The sequence below is a fragment of the Echiichthys vipera genome, assembly GCF_963691815.1.
Source record: "Echiichthys vipera genome assembly, chromosome: 1".
In the NCBI taxonomy this organism is placed as follows: domain Eukaryota; kingdom Metazoa; phylum Chordata; class Actinopteri; order Perciformes; family Trachinidae; genus Echiichthys; species Echiichthys vipera.
This window is the reverse complement of record NC_139826.1, coordinates 18,316,179-18,337,316: the sequence shown is the minus strand read 5'-3', so window position 1 is coordinate 18,337,316 and position 21,138 is coordinate 18,316,179. Positions and strand designations below refer to the sequence as shown.

The following is a 21,138-nucleotide window of genomic DNA, read 5'->3' as shown; positions in this document are numbered from 1 at the left end:
GTCAGTAAAATGCTTCTCGTTTTTTTGTTGTCGCCAGAAAACGGCTTTGCTTGTGTTCCCGTGTGTGCGTCAAGTACATCTGGCATCAAATGCTCCCTCATGTGGACTGACGGGGAATAACGGGTTTAAAACCCAATTAACTGCAATTAATTTATTTTAATCCTGTAATTTCTTATCGACAATTAATCGATAATTGATTAATTGTTTGCATCCCTAGTTCATTCCCTTAGTATTCCAGGAAACTAGACACACTCCAGTACCTGTCTTTACGGCATTAGTCATAGGAACAATAATAATAAGTTAGAATGGTACTGCATGACCCAAAGTATTCTGTAGTTGAAGTGAAAAAAAAGGAAAAAAGGAACCCAAACACACATAAAATATAACAAAACAACATAAAAGGAAACAAGACAATAACATTGTGACCAATCTGAGGGCTATTCCCATAGAAAAAAAACATCTAAACCTTACAGCTAGCAACTAACAGCTAAACTGAACTTCCGGGGCCTCCCTCCTTAACAAACAGCATTTGGACATTTGAGAGGGATGTACAGTGCTCTGCCCAGAGGTGAGCAATAGCCGCCATGCTAATTTCGCTGCCTGCTCGTCTGCCATGCTAGCCTTCGCCTCCTGGTCCTGAAACGTGAAATTATCCAAAGTTGCGGGAGCAAGTCTCGTCCCGTGTCTGCTCCATCTCAGCCAAACCGGAAGTCTGCATTGCTTTTTGAGAAGAACATGCAGACTGTTTTTGATTGTTTATTTAGCTGAAGGCATGATTGTATTAGCCAAGATGTGATGCGGTTCAGTGGAGTAAGTTTTGCTGCAGCCTGATGTCTTTTGCTGCCATGTGTACAAATCACATCGTCATCAGCATAAAAATAGATCTCTACATCAGAGCACACAGCTGACAGATATCTTACAGTATATCACTGGGGTAAATTCACTTTTCTTATTTCTTTTCACATTTATCTTGAAACTGACAATACTCTAATACTAAACCATACAGTATAATGGAACGGCTTGTGAATGTGTACTTACAGTACCTGCAAGTAGCAACGCTTGACTTTCACTGCAGTAAAAGTTTCACTGGGGTTGTTCTTAATAAGTTACTGCAAACAAAACTGTCTCACTCTCAGCTTACAAATATATTTTAAGTGTCCAACACAAGGTTTCTGTGTTTTTGCAGGACACCAATGGGGAACTGCTATGCAGGCCAGCTGCGGACCACACGCTTTGAGGAGGTCCTCCATAACTCCATTGAGGCATCGCTGAGGTCGAACACCGTAGTGCCTCGACCTGTCTTCTCACAGCTGTACCTCGAGACAGAGCAGCCGTTGGCACATGATGGTAAGTTGCATGGATGCAAAGTAGAAGCTGTGATAACGAGTTAAGTAAAACAGTCAAGCATCTCTGTTTCTTCCTGTATCTGCTTGTCACTCTTATGCTTTTTGTGTATGTCCCCAACAGGCCGTCCAGAGAATGATGATGAAGATGATGAAGATGGTTCAGAGTCTAACAGCCCCCTTATACCCTATCTGATGAAGCCCCCACCTGAGGGATGCTGCACCACTGATGGTTTGTACACATACACAACATGTAAAAAACATCACACCTAGGGCCACATGTACTAAGAATTTGCACCGCATTACGGTTACAATTGGCACCAGGAGATGTGCAATTTCATCAAGCACACTGATCTGTAATTGCTGTTTCCCGGTAATACAGTATACTTGTGTATATGGCACATTTGATTTAATCAGTAGCCTCTTTTACACAGAGGTTTTGCAATTCTGCCGTAAAGAAGGTCCACGATTACGCTGGCTTTGTTTTTCTACACTGAACCATTCATCGGTGTCCAGTGTATGTAGTCCCGCCATGCCAGCTGTCTCTTTTACACAGCTATCAGTTCAGCTCTGTTACTACCTCTGTTGCCAGCTTAACGGTGGAACAACTCTGTCCTATTCCTTGTTTGTAACTTTTATACATATATTAGGCTGTGTGAAAGGGGATAGTGTTCACCTTATTTATGCATGTGCTGTATATTTAACGGGGAATGATGAAAGGGAGATATGATGAGTGTGGCTGGTTTTTCACTCTGCTGGATATATAGTCACATAATTTGCAAGGGTCAGTTTTGTGGATGTGGTTGGTCGTGGTGCAGTTGATAAGAGAAAATATTGATATATTGATTGATATATTGATTTGCCTTTACCAGAAATCGTAATGACAACAGATAAAAGATGAATGAGCAGCAGAAAAGTATCCAGGTCAGCTGTCTGTATAGTGTATAACATAGCTCTTCTCATTTATACTACAATAAGACGAAGTAATCTAAAAGTCAAAGGAAAACTACTAGATCATTTTCTGAAAATATAAAATCCACGCCTGTCTTTTGTTCCCCCACAGGCTTCTGTCAGGCAGGCAGGGACCTGCGTCTGTCCTCGCTGGCATCAGATCCTTTGGATGTGCCCACTGGGTTCATGTTGGTTGGAGTGAAGTCCCCCTCCCTCTCCGAGACCCTGCTGGTGTGTGCTGTGGACCGCCGCTTCCTGCCAGACGAACGGGGGCACAATGCATTGCTGGGTGAGGCGGGAGACTCAGAGTAACAGGAAAATATTGTCACTGTTGAAAAGGAGTAGTTCACCCTTTTTGGGATATACCTTTATTTGCTTTTGGTCCTAGATTGAGATGAGAAAACCCATCTTGTGTCATGCTGTAAGCACAGAGGTCATCGGAAGTATTAAGCCTAGGTTAGCATCAGGCCTGGAGACAGAGGGAAAGAGAAACATAAAATGCAGCCTGTTGTAATCGTACATTTTCTGTATGTGTGCTCCATCCAGGCTTCTTAGGGAACTGTATGGGCTGTGGAGAGAAAGGCTTTCGCTATTTCACAGAGTTCTCCAACCACATTAACCTGAAGCTCAGCACTCAGCCCAAGAAACAGAAGCACTTGAAGTACCATCTGCACCGAAACAACCAGGGTGTGCTGGTCAAAGGAGCTCCCGTCTACTGGAGGGAACACGGTGAGAGATGAATGCATGTGTTGATTTGGCAACTGTAATCATTTTCTGATTCAAAATGTCAAGCAGTCTTTTGGGGGATTTGGGATTTTGTTTACAATAAAAGCAGTGCGTGACACACTGATCGCTCAGCAGGGGAGGGGTTCATTGTAAAAGTGAAGCAAAACAAAAAGGTTTAGGGGAGAGTTATAAGCACAAGCACAAGGCATTAGTTTAGAGGCCTTTATCTTGTATTTACTGGGAAACAATGAGAGGGCGGGTCTGACCAGATGGACAGGTAGTAAAGCCTTAAGGACAGGTGAAAGGTGAGACTGGAGGTTACCCATCAAATTAAAATGGGGTGAACAGACACTGGTGAAAAAGACTGAGAAAGAACACTAACCCTGTGAATATGGTGTTCTCTATGTGTTTCTAACCTTATTCTGTTGTTTCCACTTGAGTCTTAATTCTTTACTCTTTACTGTTGTTTGAGAGGGGAATGTTAAGAGTTAAGATTTCTTTGTCTTAGAAAACCTGGAGCATATTGGTGAACATAATAAATAAAAATCCCTTTTTTCAAAGTGTGCGATGGTTCTGATATTAAGGATTTGGGATTATGCAACATGCTCACGGGTTAAGCCCTTTTCCTGGAAAAAGGCTGTTGCTATGCAGCAATGGTGTTTCTGTGCTAACTCTGTGTCTACTTAACACTAAAAGGTTACTTTAGTGGCAGTGAAAGGGAGAAGCACACAATGTGGTTCTTGCAGATTGGAACAAAAACAGTGTCCTTCTACCACATGCAATAATTCTTAAAATACCTCCATACCAATCATTCAGTTACTCCTGCAGCAGGGCTATCAGATTTACTTCTAACTCTCCAGAGCGGTGTAGTATTATTAACTCTAGCCGGTTTCAAGACAGGTATACTGAGTTATCTGGTTGTCTTTTTACATAAGATCACTGTTCTAAATCTGAGTGGGTTCCTGACATTACTCAGAAAAGTTAACTAGTTAGTAAACTTAGGTACTACTAGCGTACAATGAATAACCTAATAGCTACTAAAAAAATTTTCCTTGTATAGTAAATTACTGTGTGTGTGTGTGTGTGTGTGTGTGTGTGTGTGTGCGTGCGTGCGTGCGTGCGTGCGTGCGTGCGTGCGTGCGTGCGTGCGTGCGTGTGTGTGTGTGTGTGTTTTAGATGGCAGGATGAGACAGATGGGGTCCAGCCATGTGACATCAGATGAACAGCCACCAAACATGGCACTGACACATCCATCACATACACCGGGTGGCTACACAGGTAACACACACAAACAGAAATGTGAATATCATATTCATGAAATGTTAGTTATTAATGTTACTGATTTAATTGTTATTCTGTGTGTAAACAGCAGGATCAAATGTGGACACGATTGGTCTGCCTCATATAGCTGACGCCCCCCACTCGCTGACAAATGGAAACCATGCTGTTTCCTCTGTCGCCCAGCCACCTTTGAGTCAGCCGAGGCCTGGGAGACCCTCAGCTACAGGTACAGATTATGCACACTGGTGATACTCAGCTCTATAATCCAGTCACTTATATGACATTTTAGTTGTTTTATTGAAGTTATGCTTAATTCCTATTACGACATACTTGACATCATCAGTGAAGTTTATTGGCCATTTACCTATTTTTCTGAATTATCCACATGCAGCGTTACTTAAAATACTTTGAATTTTGTTCTTCGTGTTTTTTTTGTGGGGTTCAAGGTTTTTTATAAAGTGAAGCATAAACACCCAAAACATAAAAAAGCTTTGAACCAAACAGAAACAATATAGTGCACTTTTCCATCCCCGCAGAGATTGAGAGGAGAAAAATTCACTGCTTTTCTATCTGCAGTCAGATTATTCAAGGCTTTGTGGAGCATCTCTGTTGCTGGAAAAAGTCCCTCTCAGGCATGCACGTCACTCAACAAATGTCCTGGCAATTTTACATAGTTTTAGTTTTACAAGTTTTTGAAAAGGATCCTGTTTTCATTTAATATTCCCATAAAAGTGATGCCAGCAATGTAACGCAGAAAAGGAGGTATCAAATAAACATTTTTTTCCACCTTCTCAAGACAGTACTGTTATAAATCTGTCATTATCACTCTTATACACAATAAAACAGACATAAAATAGGTTTGATAAACATATAAACTGTGAATGAGAAAATTTAAAACATTGCAAAATAAATCACCAACTGCATATAAGCTGGGGTTTAAGTTATCAGAATACTGTAGCTCATCTAAAGGTCTGATTTGACTCCCTCTAATCATCTATCCTGAGTGATCAGATCGCAAGTGGATAGTTCTTAGAACGTCAGTTCACAGGTGGCAGCAGAGTGTAGCCACCCACAAACTGCCAACTTTATACAGTATAGTAGCACAAATTGTCATAGAGAGAAGGACAGTCGGGCTGCAGTGCCACGGCACGTGTGTGTTTGAGAGAGAGAGAGGAACAGACAGTGGAATATTTCACACAATTTCTCTAAGTTATTAAAAACCTAGGCTACTCTGACCACTGCTTTGTCACTTTTTGACCTGTCTGTGGGTCAACGCCTCGTTCCACCCTGCTGGCTTTTCCATTCATACAGATGTCAGCTCGGCGCTGTTGCTGCACTGTGACTCCCTCCGCTGCCATCTCAGAGACGCAACAGATCTTTCTCCCCACTCTATTTGTACCTTTCACACAGACAGTGGGGCGTAATAAAGGCACAACAGCCCCACAACGAAGATGCATCTTGAGTGACCACTTGTGATACGATATTACTCCCCTCTCCATATGCAAATAAACACGTACATCGTTTGCATATTGAAAGCTCACATATTTTAATGGAAAATATTTTTTTATAGTTATTGTATTAGTTGTTACTCTCACATAAATCATTATTAGAGATTCAAGAAGAATGATGCCTACAGTTTGTCTGTGTGCCAATGGTCGTAACTTATCTCCAGCCAAAAGCGGTATGTGTGTGTAATAGTTTGGGTACATAGGAGTGATGTTAAGTTACTGCTGATGAAGATCCGGTGGACTTTTATTGTGAAGAATTTATAGTAAATGAAATGTGTTTATCTGTTTTACAAACACTGCAGCTTCTAAATAACAACAGCAGTGCCGAATAGGAATATCCTACATATTCGTCAATTCGAAAACATATTATGAACCTAACAATACTGTAAGGTTATTGCATGACAGTGGACCTGAAGACCTCCGTACCTTTCAGCACATCTGCCTTTTCTAGGCAACCTGAGAAATACATTCAGAGTACTGATGTTTAAAAGTACATAAACAGCCAAAATACACAGAGCTACCTGTGGCTCAGATGTTATGGACAAAGCCAGTGAATGAGTACGAAGTTAGGCTTATAGCTGAGTAGGTGGTCCTTCAATATGTGTTCACGTGTGTACACACTGCTAAAAGAATGTGGCCACATGCAGCCCCGGCCACTTCTGAATGTGTGTTTAATGGGGTGTAATCTCAGTGCGTCATGGGTGCATTCACACCTGTACTTAGAACTGTCCACTTGTGATCTGATCCCTCAGGACAGATTTAAGAAACAGGTCTGAAAAGGGCCAAATGTATATCATAATTATCTGATTGCTCACCAATATCTGGCTTCTTGAGCATGTCAACGTGGTCAGTTTGTGTCTGTTGTCATTAAACTTCTCCCCTGGGTTTCTTCACACCTCTGAAAAGGAGCACTCCTACCAGCACCAGCCAAAACTGTGTGTGCGTGCATGCGTGCGTGCCTGCGTGTGTGTGTTATAACACCCCTGCCTTACAGGAGCCAGGCCTCTGTATTGTGTGTTGGGGGTTTTCCTTTGTCTTTCTGTTTTTCTCCCTCCCTCTCCCCCTGTCTGTCACCTCTATTAACCAGGGTTGTAAAATTCCCTCTCTGTCTCTTCTTTTTTCCTGCTCTCTCGCTGAATGAAAAGCTTCCTTCCTGTCGATGTTGTGTTTTTTTTCATGGCCCTTTTAACAAGTGGACCTTTCATGTGTCTCTCTAGTACTGCATTTCAACAAAGGTTGAGAGGAAGAGGAAGAGACAGGTTAATGTATGACTTAAATACAACTGTTGATATACAAGTGAATCATCTCCTGAGCAGGAAATCATTCCATAAAGCAAACTGAATTTGCTGAATCTGTAAAAGCAGAAAAAATATCAACCCAACAAATACAATAGCAGTGACAAATATCAAAGCAGGAGAGGCAACAAGATCCCTTAGCTGGGGACAAAGCCGTAAAACTGTAAAATAGGGGGGGGGGGGGGGGGGGGGACATTTATTTACTGATCACCATACATTTGAAATGTATTTAAATTCTTCATTTTTTTTATTGCAATTTTTAAAATGGGAGACAAAGAGTCAGGTATTACATTATTAATATTAAGTATAAGTATTTAGTTTGAACTACAATCTAAGCTAAAGCGCTATGTGATCTTATTCTTTATCATCCAGGGTCCCATCCAAATGCTGGACCTCCAAAGAAGAGGCACAAGGGTTGGTCGCCTGAGTCTTCTGCCAACAGTTTACCAGAGAGCTCTATGAAGACGTCACCATCTTCATCAGCTTTATCAACAATATCGGTGCCCTCTGTCATCAAAAATGGAGCCCGATCAGGTAACAAGAAGAGGAGAGACGTATTATACAGACCAAAAGATAAAGGGATAAATATGGGACATGGATGTGATTGAAGATATTTATTTAATGCTATACGTGTGAATAAGACAGCTGTGTGTTGCTTGCAAGGTTTGTGTGCATATATGTAAATTTAAAAATATTCCTGTGCTTTCTCCAGAGCCTGCAGCCACACTGAGTTCATCGCAGGGGTCCTTAACCCCAGGGCTGTCTTTAACAATCCCTGATCAGCTGTTACACACCTGCAGACTTCAACCTGTCATCTTTAAAGGTCAGGCGACCAATTTTGATGATAGAATACACTTTCTTTTTAAAATATTATTTGAAACTGTGACAGAGTTGCCCCACTAATCAGTCAAAGTCATTACTGACTAGCTTATGTGCTGTGATCATTTTACACATGGTTATCAGTACTGCACTTTGAAGCAGGTGAACAGGAGAGGTTTTCAGTAACCACCCAACAGATGGCCTGCTTAGCTCGCCTCTCCTCATAGGTTAGAGGTCAGCCAACTCCTGAGGCTATTCCTCAGCCCTCCCCCTTCAACCTTTTCACCCCTTTCTATCACCTGCCAACTTTTCCATTGTCTGTGCCCTCAGACACTTCCTATATCCAGTGTATGTACTTTCATCATTTCATTTCCTTTCAGTTTTCACTTCATATCCATCACCTATCTGCCCTTCAACCTCCAACCACCAATCTGTTGTTCCTACCATCTTATATACCTCTTATTAACTTTCTCTCCCACTTGGGAGCAGAAACTATGCAAACTGCATATTCCCAACAACTTTCCTTTATTTTGATTTGTTGCAGTGTAAGACTTTCATGGATTAACTGAAAGAAATGCAAACATCAAAATAAAATCTAGCATAGGCCATGATACAATATATACATCCTTTTCTCTTAGACAAAGGTGTCTGCATTGGGTTTTTTCACACTGACATGTCTAGCCATTGTAATTGTCACGTTACATGATTTCATGAAGTATTCAGCCATTTTTCCATCCAACCATCAGTCAAAGCCTTGTGTTTTTTGTCCATCTATTACATTACATTCATTGGGCAGACTCTTTTGTCCATTAGGAATTTTCCCATCCATGTACATAGGGAGCCATTTCAGGTTTTGTATATTACCCCTGGACACTTTCAACATGTAAAAAGGAGAGTTTCTGCTGAATGAACAGCCCTACAGTTGATGGCCAAAACCACCACCTGAGTCACAGCCCTAAGTCCTAGTTATTATTAGCCTCCTCACTGTTTTCATCTGATTCATCTGTCTACCTCTCATTGATACAGGTCATGGCCCACTTCCTCAGTTGAATGGAAATGTCAGTGAAGTGCTTGTCAGTTCTCTGCTCCAGAGTTGTTATCTGAGCTCCCAGGCACTCCCCAGAGTCTACCAGCACTATGGACCATCACCCATTCAGCCATTGTCAACTGAGATGCAGATACTGCTCACAGTCTACTACCTTGTTCAGCTAGGTAAGTGTAAAACCTTCTTCTAGAACAAAGGCTGTGTGTCTCATAATGGCCACTGGGAGGCAGACAGTTATGAATGACTCAAGTTTAAGTCTTCTGAGTCTACTTTTTGTGTTTGTCTCTCACCTATATTCATCCAAGGCCCTGACCAGGTGCCCCTAATAGAGGACTTGGAGCAGATATTCATGAGGTCATGGAGGGAGTCTCACCTCAGCGAGATCAGACAGTTCCAGCAGCCTCAAACACCAGCCACCCAAGGGAGGCACTATGGCATAGAGGTGAGATGAAGGAAGTGTCCTACTGTCAAAAGGTTTGAGAGAATAAAAAAAAACTAAGGACAGAAAATTAAGAATTCCAGGGTCCAAGGTTTTAGGAGACCTTATTTGTGTCAGGCTGTTGTTTTCTCCGTGTAACATTACGGAAACAAATACCGAAGGCAAGATCGAGTAAGACTAAATAAATTAACAAAATGTTCATCCTTTTCTACTCTGTCTCCAGACCCCATCAACCATACCTGGGCTCCCCCAGTATCTCTCCTTACCTCCCCAGAGCCAACAACCCCTGACCCCAAGCCAACTTCCTTGGCTTGCCCAGCTAGCTGCATCCTCCTGTGGAGAGGGAGTGGTGGTGTTAGGGGAGAAGATTGGATCTTTGGCTCAAGGCCTCCAGCAAACGTTCAGCAGGTTAATGGAAGGACGGCTTGAAAACACCACCTACGTTGTTATTATTGTCACTGCACCGGGACAGGAAACACAGTCCTGTGTGGTAGTCACAGGTGGGAGTTTGTATATATGCATGTTGTTAAGTTGCCCTGAGAATAAAAGGCACTGTACTCGATATAAAGAACTTTAATATGTTACATTATAGGTGTGTGTGTGTGTGTGTGCGTGCGTGCATGTGTGCGTGCAAGCGTGCATGCGTGCATGCGTGTGTGTTGTAATCTGAGCTTCTCTGTTGTTTGTTGTGATAGAGGGTCAGGCCATGCTTGCATGTTTGTGCAGGGGGCCGTCAAAAAAAAATCGTGTTGAGGCAATTCCAGACCAAGTTTTCGAGTAGAGCACCATTATAAAGAAATAATAAAGCAGATTTTATTTCAGTGCATTTTTATGTGTGTGTTGCAGGTAAACACCAGTGTCGTGCCTTAGCAGAGAGAATGTACTCCCCCAATGAGGGTCTGAAAGAAATCAACCACCAGCTCTCCACTGGTGTTGCCCAGGAGCTCATCCACTATTGCAATTCCCTCGGACAAGGTGGGTCTGCCATTTTTTCCTGCACATTTCAAGGGGTGTCAGACTGAGATGGTGTGGGGTAGGGTGGGTTTCAGGTGGAAACTATACTGAGAACAGAGTATACATTGCCTCTGTTTGTGTGTGAAGTTCAGGCCTATTATTGTGTATTATCGACATAATTCACCAACATGAGGTGTGACTTTCTGTTTTTCAGATGTTGATTTGGATTCCTTGCTGGATAGTGCCACTGTGGACAGCAGCGAGCCTTCTCCCTTATCCAGTAGTCAGGAATCAACTGAAGAGAGGAGTCTTAAAACCACACACAATCCCAAAGACACAAACAGTCCTAAGGATTCACACACACAGTGTCCAAAAGACTCACCCAGCCCTAAAGAGAGAGCTTCAAGTCCCAAAGACATCTGTTCAGGTGAGACAGATTGAAGTGTACACTGTACTGTATATGGAATGCATTTCCTTGCTTCAGCAAAGTGTGGAAAGGCCTTTGATGAGATAAGTAATTATATGACTGTGTTTTCATGTCCCTTCCTCCTTTTCCCAGCAAATGTGCATCGCTGATACCAGCACGATCATTAAAGTATATTTAAAATAAATACTTTATTGAGTATGATGATACAAATTTGTGTTTGTTTGTATGTAGAATACTCCGTGGAGTGGCGTGAGGTCCGTCCCATTCAGCTGGCGGTGGCCAGAAAGCTGCTGTCCCATGTTTGTGCCATAGCAGACTCCAGCACACAGAACCTGGATCTTGGCTCCTTCGACAGGGTCAGCTTCCTTATCCTGGTTCCGCCCTCCGAGGTCACATTTCAGCAGACGGTTCTCCATCTCTGGAGCTCTGGTCAGTTGCATTGCTCTTTCTTTTCTCAGAAGTTGTTTTAATTTATTCTTGTATTTAAAACGGAGAGACAAGAAGAATCATTTTATTTTGTGTTTGTGCCTACAACATGATGTGTTTTTATTTTGACCCTATTCCTCTTTGGCTGCATATCTCAGGTGTCCTTCAGGAGCTTGGGGGTTTAGATCAGGAGTGTTTGTCCCAACAGGAGGCTGAGCGGTATGTGGTTAAGATGGATCAAAGTGCTCAGGCACGAATTGACAGCCTCATCAAGGAAGCACAAAGCAACTCCTACACACTCTACATCCTGGTCCATGACCACGCACACTGGGACATTAACAGGTGTGTGTAAGAAAATGAGACAGAGATCTGGCCTGTATTCCCAAACTCCCACAAGGACTCCTAAAGTAAAAATTCCTAACTAGTGTCCTCTTAAAACCTCTTCACAAAGCTGCTGAGACCAACTTATACTAAAGATTTGGGAGAAGTCTTTACCTAAGAGAAAGGGCAAGATTGACCCCCTTGCTATGGGTGATTTCATATCGTATGAAACTGTGATTGGCTGTTTTGGGTCTCGTGAAGTCAGTGAATGTGTGATATAAATACTGTACGAGGTATGTTGCCATATCCAATTAAAGATTTTAGAATCATATGTTGGTGTCACTGATGTGACATAAAACAAAGAGTTATATAGGCTAATGACTTGTCAGGTATATGTGCAGCTAATAATCAGCCTCTTACATGTCTGGCAGCGCGTTAACAATTAGTGGGTATCTATGTAAGAAGCCTCATAATTATCTGACTACAATTATCATGGCTGATAGTGAGAAGTGCAAACAACAACAGCTTTTACATCTTGACTAAGTCGAGTTGTAAAAAAGCAAAGTGTGGGAAAATATATTCCTGAAAATAAATAAATAAATAAATGCAGCTTTCCCACTATCATTAAAGATTTCTCAAATGTTGACATAACTACAAGACAGGTTGCCATTTTAGGATTAGGTTTGAGATTTGCTCTTAGTGAGAGGAATCCTCTTGACTACTTCCAACTTATCACAGATTTAGGAGATGATTTTAGCACTAAAACGCTTTTGTGAAAAACTTTTAGACCAAAAATTTAGGAGGCCTAAAATAAGAACTGACATGCCCATTTTTTTGCCCAGAGTTACTCCCAAATCAGCAAGTTAGGAGCTACTTTTAGCCTTAAGATGTTCACGGAATACAGGCACAGAAGTAGTGCAGACTGATTACTGAGTTCACTTGTTATTGTTCACCTGTGGAACAAAGCAATCAATTGTGTTTTTTTTCTCTCTCTCATTCAGTGCACCCCACAGTTGCTCAGACAGTGGTTTGGGTCTGGTGGACCAGCTGTTAAACTCCCGTCAGGTCAGAGATGCTCCAAACATCCTAATTCTCCATGTTACCTCCTTCCCCTTCGCTCTGCAGACACAGTATACCCGCATCAGCCCCTATAATGAGATCCACTGGCCCTCTGCATTCAGTAATGTAAGATGGAAGTCTGTGTGTGATACACATCCTGTCTCCATACGCCAGTGGCACATATCCGAAGGTTGATGGGAGTTTACACCTGTAACATTGTTTGCTTATGTGTATAGGATGTGGACCTGTATCATGAGAAGATGCGCTACTTTGGTGTGTCAGAGCTTTTAGAGTCAACCCGTTCAGGGAGCAGCCTGCCTCTGATGCGTTACGATTCCTCCTTTGAAAGCATGGCATCTGCCTTGGAAGAAAGGTAGCACAAACACACACGCTTAATCCACACAAATACCCTCTTCACACAAAAAGTAAGAAGCCTTATAAGCTCCCTCTCTCTCCTTCTCTCTCTCTCTCCTCTCTCTCTCTTCCTCTCTCTCTCTTTCTCTCTCTCTTCCTCTCTCTCTCTCTCCTCTCTCTCTCTCTTCCTCTCTCTCTCTTTCTCACTCTCTTCCTCTTTCTCTCTCTCTCTCTCAGGTTCCCTAAACTGCACAGTGCTGTGATCCGGACTACAGTTTTGATCCAACACTACTGCATAGCTCTGATGGCTGCATCGGGCAGAATCGGAAGCTCCCATAATCTCCACAAACACAGCTCTGTGGAGACCCTCGAGATTGTACAATCACTGCTCACTGCTGCCCAGCAATGTCCCGCCCACCATGGCCACATGGTCCTGCTGCGGATCCCCTCTTTGGCCCTGGCTGCATGGGCCCACCAACGACTGTCCAGAGTGAGGAGGCAACTGGGTCTGGAGGAGAGTTTTGAAATCATAGTGGGGAATCCAAACCAAGCTCTAAATATTGGACAGAGCTTCACTGATCAGATAAAGGTGGGCTAGCGGGTCATTAAATACAGGATATATAACTTTATGGATGGATAGATAATCGTCCAAGTAACAGTGACTGACCCTGAAAATTGTATATTCCCTGAACTTGTATTTGTGCATGTGTCCTGCAGACATGGCTGAAGATACAGGACGCTAACTGGGTTCCTCAGACCTACCTGGAGCTGGAAGCCCTTCCCTGCATACTGATCCTGTCAGGAGCTGAGCCACTGGGAGAATCACTGCCAAGGTACAATCCCCGACTTCTAACCTCAAACCCTGTCCCTTTGTTCCCAACCCTCCATTTACAGTGGTTTCATCAACAAATGTTATCTTTATATGAGCAAAAATAGGTTTTATGTGTAGCAACTTTAGAATAATCAAGACTCCACTATATACTTAATGAATACCATTATTGCCTTGTAGGAAAGCCACATAAACTATAGTAAATGTAATCTGGAGCTTTAACAGTTAATTTATTTCTAACCACAGGTCACTGAAGTATTGTGATCTTAGAGTTATAAGCTGCTCCTACCTCCAGCGAACCACACTTGAACAAGAGCTCGGACTGGCTGCTTATCTAGTGAGGGCAGAGTCAAGACCACCACACAACCCCGGACCAGGAAGTGATCTGCTGGAGAGTGACGCAGAGAAACTTAGCAGTACTGACAATGAGGAGGAGGAAGCACAGGACAACGGTGAGAGGAGATGCACATGAACTGTTCTTTGAGAATTTAAAATGTGGGAAATGTTCACTCGTTGTTTGAAGGGATATCTCAACTCATTTTCTTCTTACTCTTCTTTTTCTTCCTTCGATTCCATCCAGGGGACTCCCCTCTGTCATGTAGCCAGCAGCCCCAGTCATGCCCAGGCAGTGTAGCTTTAGATCCCTTCCCTGCCCAAAGCACCGCCTTACCAAATGTCCAGAAAGGGACCATGGACACCATACAACCTCCCTCACAATCACAGACTCAGCATCCACTCCAACCCCAGCCCCTGTCTCAGTCGTTTCCGTACCCTCAGCCTACATCACATCAACCTCAAGTGCAGTGTTATTCCCAGGCCCAACCAATCTCACAGCAGCAACCACCACTCCAAACTCAGAGTCAAAATCAGCCATTATCACAAACAAATTTTCCACCCTTCACTCAAACGCTTCCGCAGTACCAGGCCCTCTCCCAGATGCAAATACCAGTTCCTAAACAGCAACCTTTCCCCCCGGCTCAGTCTTGTCGCCAACACTCCAAATCCATCTCCTCTGGCTCCTTGTCCCCACGAGCCTCCTCTCCTCATCTGAGCTGCTCCTGGGCACGGGGAGTGAGTCGCCCACCTTCTGTGCTCCTCCCCCGTGCCCTCTATGATATTATCACAGCCAGTGACAGCAGTGGGCTTCCACGATGTACTTCATTCCTGCCACACATGTCTGTCGCATGGGCAAGCAGCTTCAGGTATAGAGGACATGTTTTTTACACACCACTACAGTGCATTAGAGACATGAAAGCTGACTAACCATTTATCAGCCACTATTCGGCCCGTGGCACACTAACACTATTTGAAACTTTCATAGACTGCTAGGACAATGCAAAGTTATCATTATTTGAACATGTAAAATATAACGTCTATTGATAGATTTGACTCTTACCCATACAACTGAAATCCCTACTGTACCTTTCAAAATAATCTAACACCCCAACAATGTGATAAATCCTTGAAAAGTTCCTATTCAAATATAATGCAAGGGTGTAGTCATGAGATGACTTAGCTGAATTCATTAATCATGTCTCATTCTGTTATGAGCAGAATGGACGTGTAGTTATGAACGTAAGACACAAATGGGAATAAAACGCAGTTCTGTGGATCCAGACCTTTCACTCAATGTGTCATGTAAATATCAAATGCTGAAAGTCTTACAAGGAGGAATGTAATTATGAACTATGATTGTGTTTGTGTGCAGGCCCTTGCTGAGTAAGATGATGACATGTACAGAGCAGTCACTCTACTATCGCCAGTGGACAGTGCCCCGCTCCTACCATATGGACAGCAGCAATCGCACCGAAGGACGAAGTGACAACTTTCACCCTCGCAGGCTGCTGCTCAGTGGACCCCCACAGGTACTTTCTATAGTAATTTCTTTAATTTATTCAACTATGCTGTATCTTTACTTTAATATCCCTTTGTCCTTTCCATGGTCAGGTGGGTAAGACAGGAGCGTATCTGCACTTCCTGGGTATTCTGTCTCGGATGCTGATCAGGCTGATGGAGGTGGATATCTACGATGAAGAAGACATCAACTACAGTCAGTATATTTGCAGCAGTCGCCACCGTTTCTAACCGACATTATGTGAATTATGGAGATTAGGCTTTCTATACAACTTTAATTTTCTATATTTTATACTGTTTGTTTGAGGATATTGTCAGATTCCAGGTCAGGTCCAGATTCATATCTTCAATATTCGCTATGCCTAAAACTGCTGTGTAATTCTTACATTTGTAAATGTGTTTATTTAGGTGCACAGGCAGAGGGGGTGCAGTACCACCCACCCAATGCTTCCTGGCCCAACCCAGACATTGTGAAGACGATTCCCTTTGACTACACCATCCATGATCCCAAATATGATGACATCAGCTCTGTCTATAGCCCTGGATATAAACCCAACACTGGGGGTAGGCACAGTCAGAACATACACACACACACACACACACACATACACACACACACACACACACACACACACACACACACACACACACAGAATTCAATATATTAATACACAACCAAAACAGAACATTCATCTTCTCTTAATCTTAGAAACCTAGGAAGTTACCTATATATTGTGCTATTGTCCTAAACTCTCTTTGTCCCTGTTGTCTTCCAAAGGAAACCCTGTGCGCCAGGAGGATGTGTACCTACGTAGGCGGACATCTAGGATCAAGCTGTCTAAATATGCGGCATACAACACATACCACCACTGTGAACAGTGTCATCAGTACTTGGGGTTCAACCCCAGATATCAGGTCAGCAGAACGACAGTATGATACTGTCACACTCATACATGCTTTTGAAATGTAGCCACAGCTGATAACGTGTGTGTCTTCTTTAATCTTATATCCAGATGTACGAGTCAACACTGCATGCCTTCACATTTACCCATTTACTGCTTGGGGAAGAGATCCAGCTCTACTTCATTATCCCAAAGTCTAAAGAGCACTACTTCAGCTTCAGCCAACCAGGAGGCCAGCTAGAGAGCATGCGACTGCCTTTGACTTCTGATTGGGTGAGTCCTTCCCTAACCTTGACAACTGAATCTCAAATTGCCAGAAGCTGATGCACTGAATGAAACATGATAAAGCAACAGCATATGGTCCAGGTTATGCTAGAAAAGAACTAGCTCGAAATAGCTGTTTCAAAGAGCGACACTCACGGCGGGTTGACCCAACAAAAACTTCTCACTGATGGAGTCTACTGCCACCTTAGGCTGAACTATTAGTGAGGATAAAAGTAGTTTGAGATGGTCAGAGTCACCCTGACAGTAAATGTGCCAGAATCTTCTGTTGCTGCTAATCTCACAATAAAGATAACATGTAAAGAAATTATAAAAAATAAATAGAAACAAAAATGTAATTTGAAAAATAGACGGCGTTTGAGCCTTCTTAACATTGCAAAAGAAAACTTATATTATGAAATATTAATTTCCTGTTTAGAAATGTTATCAAGTCTGTTTCAGTTAATCCCTCTTAGGTCCATGAGTAACACAACACATTACTGTTGCATTTAATTTGCGATTTGCAGGGATGAGCACATTGCAACACCCTTGAGCTTCACTAGGTGGTGCTACAGGCTAGACTATCATTAAAATGGTCTTTATGGGAAAACGTATTACTGTAGCCCAGCCCTATTTATTATCATAAAGATACAGTATGTGCACAACAGATTTATGTTTTAGAGGATATTTTGTAAATTATGTGAAGCACAAAAAAAATCGCAACCTCTGACTTGCACAACAGCCAGAAAATATCAGATTTTGATTTTTCAATTTTACTCTCTTCTTCCCCAGAGCCCGGACTGCATCAAGAGTCCAATCTTCACCCCAACCACCGGTCGTCATGAGCATGGTCTGTTTAACTTGTACCATGCTATGGATGGAGCCTCACATCTACATATCCTGGTGGTCAAAGAGTATGAGATGGCTGTGTATAAGAAGTACTGGCCCAACCACATCATGCTGGTACTGCCCACTGTCTTCAATGGAGCTGGAATAGGTATGTTACAGCAACAGTGAGATATGTAGGAATGCCTTCATTTCATAGATGTTTCATACAGGCAGTCTTAGCAGTTACATTGGCACATACAGTACTAAAAAGTCAACTGATTCACATTCTTCTGCAGGTGCTGCTCACTTCCTGATTAAAGAGCTTTCCTATCACAACTTGGAGCTGGAGCGCAGTCGGCGTTTGGAAGGAGGGGGCCCAGCAGGTGACGTCTGGCCCTTCATCATCCTGGCTGACGACTCCTGTGTTATGTGGAATGCAGTGGATGTCGACGCACGCAAGTACATACAAGCTCATTATTTGTATGAATAAGGGGGTTGTACAAAATAGCAGTTGGTTGTTTTGTTATGACTCGTTTTAAACTTAGCTACTGTTTGACTTCTGCTGTTGTTAGTTGCCCACTGGAGCACGCTGTGTCACTGAAGCAGATCTTACAACACATGGAGGCCTGTCCAGACCTGGCCCACTACGGACTATGCGGGATCAGGAAGTGGAGCAGTCGCGGGCGCACAGGTCAGGGTCATGATGTCAGGAACCTCGAAAAGACCCTCAAAAACCACTTTGACGGCTTTAACTCTTTGTAAATACTATACAAATTAAGTTAAATAAAGTTACAAATATGTTTTTGTCCTAGGGACAAAATATAGAAGAAAATCAATCACATTAAAATTTATGAAGAAACAACCTCATAGATTACCAAAAAGTGTAATCACACTCAGGGGCAACTGACCAATAGAGGCAGCTAGAGTGACGCCCTCCCTGCTGGAAAGTGTTTTTTGGATTTTCTCAATGCACAAAATGCAAAATAACCTGTTATTTGTAAAATATAAATCATTATAGCTTCCTGTTCATCCCCTCGTTCTCTCAATATCTGAGAAAAACTTTGCTCTTCTAGTGCAGCAGCGCAGTTAATTGCTGATACAAAACGCAAAATAGCCTAAGCTCAATATATATTTACTCAATCAGCCTCCTCAGATGTGATGCCCGAAGGGCAAATTATGTGATGCCCCAGACAGAGCCAGTCAGTGGTGAAGTAAGTTAGGGACAACTGATGTTATTGATAATGAATGAGGGCACTCAAGTCACAAGATTTCAGCCACTGTATGTCTTTTATACAGTGTAACATTTCCTAAAAGCATTACATAATTCTATACAATTTTAGAATATGTTATATAATTCACTTTCTACTCAACTGTTTTGAAATTGTGCCTCTTGCGTTGTGTATTTACCACTAACAGCAACGTTTTCATGTGCGCAGCTGCGCACCTCTGCCACAAGGGGGCACTGGGGTAACTGATAACAGCCTTTCCAACAGATGTTATGTGTAAAAATAAACAAGTCAATAGGTCAAAAGGCTGTTTATTTTTGTGTAAGAATGCCTCAACTTTTTAATATTGGCATTAAATAATTACTATTTAATAGAATTACATTGAATAGACCACTGGCATCCTGCATTTTGCGTTAAATTTTACAGGGAAGGTTACTGAAACTGACTGAATATGGCTCATCCCCACCTAGAATATAGTTTACACACACTAAATGTTTTAGCTTAACTTCACATAACGTAGTAACTATTGCAAGGCTGTTGTATTGGACTGCACAGGATACTTCAACAAGAATTGTTCATGTAGTTTCTTTGAAACATTTATGGCAGATTGTACTCAATGTAAATTTGAAAGGATTTCAAATATCTGACTGAATGAGTTGATATAATAATGTGGAATGCAAAGAAAACTTTTCTGACTTATGACTTAATTCAATTTCCATTTATTTTTGCTTCATCCAGGTGATAAGCAGAGGGAGCCCTTCTCCAGAGGACACCTGCATGACTTCCTTCTCCTCAATGTCGATCAGAGCCAGAATGTCCAGTACGACCAGAACCGCTTCACCTGTCACGATGTGGACTTCACCCTGAGGCTACACAGTGCCGGACTGCTCGTCTGTCGGTTTAACAGCTTCAGCGTCATGAAGAAGCAGATCGCCATAGGAGGATACAGAACATTTATTATCAAGACCAAGGTAGATGCTGAAAACACATGACAACACCTCCGCACATCACTCACAGAGCAGAATAAGACACAGATTTGAGAGAATAAGAAGAATACTTAATAATAATTACTTTACTTGTATTGTAGGTTACACATACTGTACACATATTATGTCACATTTACACCTATACAGGAACAAATTACAATATTTTCACATAACAAACAAATAACTGTTTATTGTACAATTGAGTCAGAGAAGAGACTTGGCTCCAGGCTTCGTGAATGAGAATTGGTAACTGATACATTTCTGACTAGCAATCAACATAACTATGACTCTGTATGCATGTAACAGTTATTTGAATATATTTTAATTAAAAAACCATCATGGCAATAAAGGTTATTAAACAAAAGGTTGAAATATCTCCAGACAACAGATGTTCCCACCTCAGTAGGGCCCTCGCAGTATATCTGTGCCCCAGATAGCAAGCACCTTTTCTTGGCTACACCAGCTCAGCTCCTCCTGGAAAAATACCTTCAACACACCAGCCAGAAGCTGTTTCCACTCAGCACCAAGAACTACACACACCCCGTACTGTCTGTGGACTGTTATCTCAACCTGGGAACTGAGGTATACACACACATGCACAGCCTATATGTTTGTGGTTAATTATTAACCTCTGAACAGAAGTATAGGTTCATATACCCATAAATTCCAATGCACTGTGTATAAAAGTCACACTCTTCTTGCCTCCTGCAGGTGACAGTGTGTTTTGTAAGTTCCAGACCTCACTCTGTCAACATCAGCAGCACAGGGCTGCTTTTCAGTGGCCTTCTCCTCTGTTTCGCCGACTCCTTTGTGAGTCCTGGGTTCCTCAAGAAGTTCTGCTTCCTCAAAGGTACAAAAGCAGACCAAATGCAGACAAGGACAAAATATACCTGTATGTGTTTTACAGATTTTTAGGTACGGTACTGTACAAAGCAAACTATACATGAAATGCATCTTGCATCTCATTCTGAAGGAAGGATTTTAGTGGCTAAGAATCACACCGTATAACTGCAATGTCACCGGTTTGATCCTGCCAAGGACCTTTGTTTCATGTCATGTCATAACCCTCTCCTCCTATGAAGTCAGAACATCTGATGATTTCAACATCCATCCCCTCCTATTTGTGTGCCTTCCCTGTAGGTGCAACTCTGTGTGTCATCAGCGCAGACCGCAGCTCTTTGAGGCAGACTGTAGGCAGGCTGGAGTTGGAGGAGGAGTGGAGGTTCAGGCTCAGTGATGAATTCCAGACTGCCAACGCCAAGGAGGACCGACCCCTCTTCTTCCTGACTGGAAAACATATTTGA

General features: G+C 42.4%; 1 protein-coding gene across 1 annotated transcript; it reads left to right on the top strand.

Annotated features, from left to right (window-relative positions):
• Nucleotides 1-1,190: 1,190 nt before the first annotated feature.
• On the top strand, nucleotides 1,191-21,138 carry greb1 (growth regulating estrogen receptor binding 1; the record flags this gene model as incomplete). The annotated part of the gene is made up of 33 exons (XM_083924912.1): nucleotides 1,191-1,347; nucleotides 1,468-1,575; nucleotides 2,407-2,583; nucleotides 2,841-3,023; nucleotides 4,197-4,298; nucleotides 4,390-4,527; nucleotides 7,477-7,638; nucleotides 7,817-7,927; nucleotides 8,950-9,135; nucleotides 9,274-9,410; nucleotides 9,631-9,907; nucleotides 10,254-10,382; nucleotides 10,576-10,788; nucleotides 11,020-11,217; nucleotides 11,373-11,556; nucleotides 12,537-12,720; nucleotides 12,831-12,967; nucleotides 13,186-13,537; nucleotides 13,666-13,781; nucleotides 14,024-14,229; nucleotides 14,358-14,979; nucleotides 15,486-15,642; nucleotides 15,725-15,827; nucleotides 16,040-16,195; nucleotides 16,410-16,546; nucleotides 16,645-16,806; nucleotides 17,587-17,791; nucleotides 17,919-18,081; nucleotides 18,195-18,313; nucleotides 19,587-19,819; nucleotides 20,216-20,416; nucleotides 20,546-20,684; nucleotides 20,975-21,138. Exons 1-33 carry the CDS (start codon nucleotides 1,194-1,196, stop codon nucleotides 21,136-21,138), a joined length of 6,015 nt encoding a protein of 2,004 aa, XP_083781038.1. The 5' UTR covers nucleotides 1,191-1,193.